The 6,082-nt window shown below is 36.7% G+C and overlaps 1 protein-coding gene across 1 annotated transcript in view; it reads left to right on the top strand.

Annotated features, from left to right (window-relative positions):
• The window catches only part of LOC107550238 (tetraspanin-10-like), a 3,876-nt gene extending 2,999 nt beyond the window's left edge, over positions 1 to 877 (top strand). The window contains exon 3 of the mRNA XM_016231478.1: positions 190 to 877. Within this exon, the coding sequence (XP_016086964.1) occupies positions 190 to 520 (331 nt within the window). The 3' untranslated portion in view covers positions 521 to 877. The remainder of the gene's footprint in view (positions 1 to 189) is intronic.
• The last annotated feature ends 5,205 nt before the right edge of the window (positions 878 to 6,082 follow it).

The following is a 6,082-nucleotide window of genomic DNA, read 5'->3' as shown; positions in this document are numbered from 1 at the left end:
CCAAGTAGCAATGTCTAAGCATGCACTCCAACACTATCAATTAATAATCACTCACAAATGTACTTATTTTTGCAATAATGTTTAATGTTTTGCAATAATAAATCACACACTTCAGTTACCCTTAACTCAAAAAGCATCATGTCATACTTATTTGTGTGAGTCTCAACGGTATCCGTTTCTCTGGCACAGGTATTTCAACTGTTCGGCTCCAGGGGTCCAGGCTTGCGGAGTGCCCCCCTCATGCTGTATAGACCCCCTAGAGAACGGGACGGTGTGGAACAGCCAGTGTGGAGTCGGTGCCCAACAGCTGGACGAGTTCTCGGCCCAGAGCGTGATCTTCCTGGGTGGCTGTCTGGGCAGCATCTCGCGCTGGATCGAGCAGCACAGCGGAGTGATTGTTACGGTAGTCATCATTCTGCTGGGGCTCCAGATCCTCACTCTGTTCATTACGGCCCGTCTGCTGCAGAAGATACGGTGGAGCAGAGCTCAGCATGATGTGTACTTACAATCACTGCAGTGAATGGATTCAGATGTTTCCAATAACAGGATACTGTGCCATGGGGATTATGAACCAGCCTGTATTTAATGAATTCATTGCATTTGACATCTGGAGATGTTAAGTTGTTATCTGGAGACAAACACTCTAGGAATTTCATGATAGCATGTAAAATCTTAAAGGCATTACAAGGATTTAATCGGTTTTCATTGTTTGTAAATGTTTTCATTAAATATCTATTTTTAGTGGGTCATGCTGGCCAAAAGTACAATATTCGTGACACTTCAACCGCAATTTATAACGCAACACTAGGGGCGCTATAGTGAACATTATCAATTTCCGTCATGTAGATGAAACTGTTTGCAAAAAAATCTATCTAGAAAAAGTAGTGGCCTGAAACAGATCACTTAAGACACACTTTAAATGTCTGAACGTCTTGCATTAGATGCAAAAGCAAGTGTCTATCTGCATCTCAAATGCTGCAGCATTTTTTCTCTTGTCTAAATATTCATAATTTTGCTTAATGTTTTTAATCAGCTGTTGTTTTGGTGATTTTTAGTAGATGAATGAAGTCAATTATCCTCAAGTTCACATTAAGGACGATAACTAAGTTAACTATAATATTAGCGTTCACACCAACGGACGTTATAAGCTTTAAATGCCGTTTTAAAAATGGAGTGGATTCTGATTGGCTGATCAATGTTTTTATCGTTCATCATCTGGAAAAAAAAATCGCTGAAAGTAATTCCAGCAAATACGTCCCCTGTGCCGTTATCATGATATGAACTTGTTATTCTTATAGAATTAGAACGATTATTACAGCTTGATCGTTGCAGCTATTGTCATTCCTGTGAATATGAACATGTTCCAACATCAAACAAACAAAAAGTAGAATAATATTTTGTCTTCTTTTTGAGCATGTTGTTTTTATCATTATACGCACCTGTAATTGTGAAATGTTTCGCTTGATGCGTGTTCTATCTTTCTTTAAAAGAAATGCCATACAATGAGATTCAGAGTTTTAAGGGACAAATTATTTTTGTGGTCACCATATATTAATATAAGCAAACATATATAATTCATTTTAAATCAGTATAACCTTTAGGCATAACTGGAACTTGAAGCCTAACAAAAACATCACAAATCAGTTCCATCCTAGATGTTCTGTTCTTTCTAACCAGATGTACTCACCTGCTGGTCTTCTGTTTCTGTCTCTATATGTGTCGAGGTGCTCAGGATGTGGCCCTCTGTCAACACACACTCTCCCATCAGCTCTTATATAGTTCTGAGCATCATAAGATGATTATAACCGCACATGATGGTCCTTCCTCTTTCCAAAACAATCTAGCTGTCATCAGCCCCCTAAAAGGTAACAGGATGCAACATTCACATGTACAGATACATGTATGAGATTAATCCTGTTTGTTTTCCATAGTTCATGCAATATTAGATTAGACACATAGTGTTTGGTTAGCATTTAGATTAGGAATTTGTGTTTTTGATTGTCCCCAAGTGAAAGTATCACAAGTGAGAAAAAAAAAAATATATATATATGATTTATTTGAAATATTTATATTTTTCATTATTTTATAGGCTATTTCCTATTACTTTAAATGGCAATTAAAACTATATTTGATAACATTGACTTATGAATTGCAATACTGATAAATGTTGCACAAATTACCTTTCAAGCTATGGCATGACTTTAAATATGCCAGAGTTTTGGATAGAGCAAAAGGCCTAGTTAGTCATAGCAATGATTTAATTTATGCACATATAATCTTCAGCAGATCACGTATTCACACACACGACATGTCCAGTGTGATGTTCTACTTATGCAACAGTTTTTCTGAATCGCCCATCCAGACGTCCCATGTGTGCTGCGAGTCCTCGGTTCAGTGTGATCAGCAGTCTGTCAGATAATCTCTGCAACTCTATTCATTCAGAGAATAGATTAGCATGCCCCTTCAACCAGACAGACACCTAGCCACTAACTCAACTGCAGTATCAGGTAACTCACACAGCTAAAGATGGATAACTATAACAGGAAACACATTTTTAAAGCAGATTTCTACAGTGTATCTCATAGAGACAGGTGCTAGTTTAAATAAAAGTCTGTTTAAAGGGGTCATATGATGCGATTTAAATTTACACTCCTTTCTCTTTGGAGTGTTACAAGCTCTTGGTGCATAAAGAAGATCTGTAAAGTTGCAAAGACTAAAGTCTCAAATCCAAAGAGATATTCTTTATAAAAGTTAAGAGTCAGCCACGCCTACCTAAAATGGCTCGTTCTAACACACCACCACATATCTACGTCACGATGTGGGAAGATTTGCATAACGCCACCCAAATGTTCACGCAAAGAAAGAATGCATAACTTTTATTCTCGCTGTAGTATTGTTGTTGCTGCCTCCATGTCGTGAAGGCGCTGTGTGTTTTCGTTGTGAAAGCGAAACTACTTTGTTTGGTCTTCCAAAAGAGGACGATATCTGCTCGATATATACCGTGGACGAAGCGGAGTCCAGCCCGGAGTCGTCACATGTCCTTCCGGACGCTCCTTCGTTCTCAAGCCCACCCGCCTCTGCTCACTCTAGGCCGCTCCGCTCACTCTAGGCCACCGTGTGTGACGATGTGTTTCATTGTGAAAACGAAACTACTTTGTTTGGCCTTCCAAAAATGGACACGACTAGAAATCAGTGGTTAAATTGTATTTACAACACTGTTCCAGAACAGTTCAACCCAAATATTCAGATGTGTGCAGCACATTTTATGGAGGACTGTTTCCTGATCCTGGGAGAGTAGACTACAATGCCGGCTGTTTTGACTCAAAGACTGTAAGTATGTTTTTTATATTTAAAGAGTTTTTATATTTTATATATTTAAAGCAAGTTTTTTGGGCAGTGTAGAGTAGGGCTTGTTGTTTGTCATTTATCCGATCACAAATGCAGACATGGTTTTATGTTTACGCGGCGCGATGCAACGCAACGCGTAAAAAGACAGTATAAGTCATTATAATCCATAATTATGTCCCCACTGGATGCAACGAATGCCTCGTTTATAATGGGTTTTCATGTTTTTGAATCATCGCTCCGGCCGGACAGGGCATCACAGTATGGTAAGGGGCGTAACATTTCCGTCACACGCTTGAGATATTCGACCACTCACAACGCACTGGATAGCTGAACAATCACAGCACACCTAGCTTTTTTAGAACGATGAGCTTTGTAAAAATCGACACGTTTCAGAAAGGCGGGGCATAGAGGAGAAACAATAATGTAGAGCATGTGGAAAATAATGTTTTTTTTTAACCTTAAACCGCATAAACACATTTCATTACACCAAATACACAAAATAATGTTCTTTTTAGCATATGACCCCTTAAATAATCACACGCCATACACCAGACAATTAATTTCATGAGCAACAATGTAAAATATGATGTAATGACATTAAAATTAGGGGTACAATTACAATTACAGGCATCATACTATTGCTTGTACTTGAGAGATAAAAAAAAGTTTAAAAATAGAAAAATAATGTAACAAACAAACAGGAACAAAGCCATATAGAGACCAAAGTATCACAGACACCACTCAGCACACCATCAGACATTCATCACAGGTACAGTAAGTCTAGTTTATTCTTCTGTTTTATCATCAGTTCCATACATCCAACAACATACAAAAATAAAACCAAAATACTTAATAAGTGTGTTTCCTGACACATGTGCAGGTGGGGCTTGAAAATATATTAATAAAGTTTGTTATGTACCATATTTTTAACATTTTTCAGAGGCTGAAATACATATATGTGATGGTTTATTTAAAAAAATGGACAACAGAAGATATTAGTTTCAATAACAATCTGTTTTTAAAAATAAAAATCTTTTTACATTATGTTCAGAAATGTCAGAACTCTATAAGCAATTGCTTCATTGTACATACAAACAGCAAGCAAGGAGTCTTCTATGACTAGAGCCCAAATTCACTGGATCAAGAGTTTAACAATAAAATAATAAGTACATAGCGCCACCGTCTGGCGAGAATAGAAATATAACTTCATTTGAGTTGAATAAAACAGAACAATAGAAACATTTTGTATTTTAGCATCACATTTACGTATTATTCATGGGTAGGTATTACATTTACATGCTCAAAGTAAACTTACTTAAGATCATAAACTTGCATTGTAAGTATTGCCTCATAGATATTTATTACACAAATTTAGTTGATATTTGAATCACCTACACTGAATATTGTACATATTTCCTTTGTACCTGTTTAGTGTTTAAATAACTTCTGCGATAAGGTTTTAAAAAGTTGTGTCAATGTTGCATTGCAGCCTATTTTTGCATCATCATTAATTACAGATTTACACTGCCCTAACCTCAATGGTCAAAATTCAGTGCTTTCCATATGGGTCAGATGAATTTGAAATGTGAAACCACAGAAATCAATACATTGCTCACACATTTTCAGGACTATACATCAAATGCTGCTTAATATTACTATTACATGCACTAAATCATTTCCAAATAAGTAATTTCTAGGATACTAATTATGATCACATCAGAAACGATCACAGATGATCAGTGGTTCAGTGGAGATTTTACACCAGACAGGATCTAAACTAATAAACTGACAAAGTTTCTCATTAAAAGCCTGACCAGTTGTCTGATCACTGCTAAATCCCACTCAGTATAGTTATAGTGTAATAGTTAAAAAATACACTCTCGAGGAGCATCCATCTGTCTAATCATCATAAAGATAATTTTCATCAAATTTGTCATTTTGCCTCCATCTTTACCTTTTTACGGTTCTGTTTCGTCATCTATCACCTCTTTCCCATTTTCAGGCTCAATGAGACATGCGTTAGCTGAATCGCCATCCGGAGTTGCATTCACTGTTGAAATATTGAACATTCTGCTTTACAGACGAGTATATAATAAAATAATAGTAATGTGTTGTTTTAAAGCATCTAGCGAGGAATCATTATAAAGAAAAAAGATTCTGCATAGGGACACTTACTGTGCTTAAACCTAATGTTCAAAGCACATTATGAACAATAATGTTTATAATTCTCAAATTTTATCTGCAATTTAAAGGGGTCATATGATGTTGCTAAAAAGAACATTATTTTGTGTATTTGGTGTAATGAAATGTGTTTATGCGGTTTAAAGTTCAAAAAACACATTATTTTCCACATATAATATATTAACATTATTGTTTCTCCTCTATGCCCCGCCTTTCTGAAACGCGTCGATTTTTACAAAGCTCATCGTTCTGAAAAGCGAGGTGTGCTCTGATTGGCCAGCTATCCAGTGCGTTGTGATTGGCCGAATACCTCAAGCGTGTGACGGAAATGTTACGCCCCTTACCATACTGTGATGCCCTGTCAGGCCGGAGCGACGAGACAAAAACTTTAAAACATTATAAACGAGGCATTTGTTGTATCAAGTGGGGACATAATTACAGATTATAATTACTTATACTGTCTTTTTACACGTTGCATCGCGCCGTAAACATAAAACCATGTCTGCATTTGTGATCGGAGAAATGACAAACAACAAGCCCTACTCTACACTGC

Source organism: Sinocyclocheilus grahami, unplaced genomic scaffold (assembly GCF_001515645.1).
Source record: "Sinocyclocheilus grahami isolate Dianchi unplaced genomic scaffold, SAMN03320097.WGS_v1.1 scaffold393.1, whole genome shotgun sequence".
NCBI lineage: Eukaryota > Metazoa > Chordata > Actinopteri > Cypriniformes > Cyprinidae > Sinocyclocheilus > Sinocyclocheilus grahami.
This window is presented reverse-complemented; position numbering and strand designations above follow the sequence as displayed.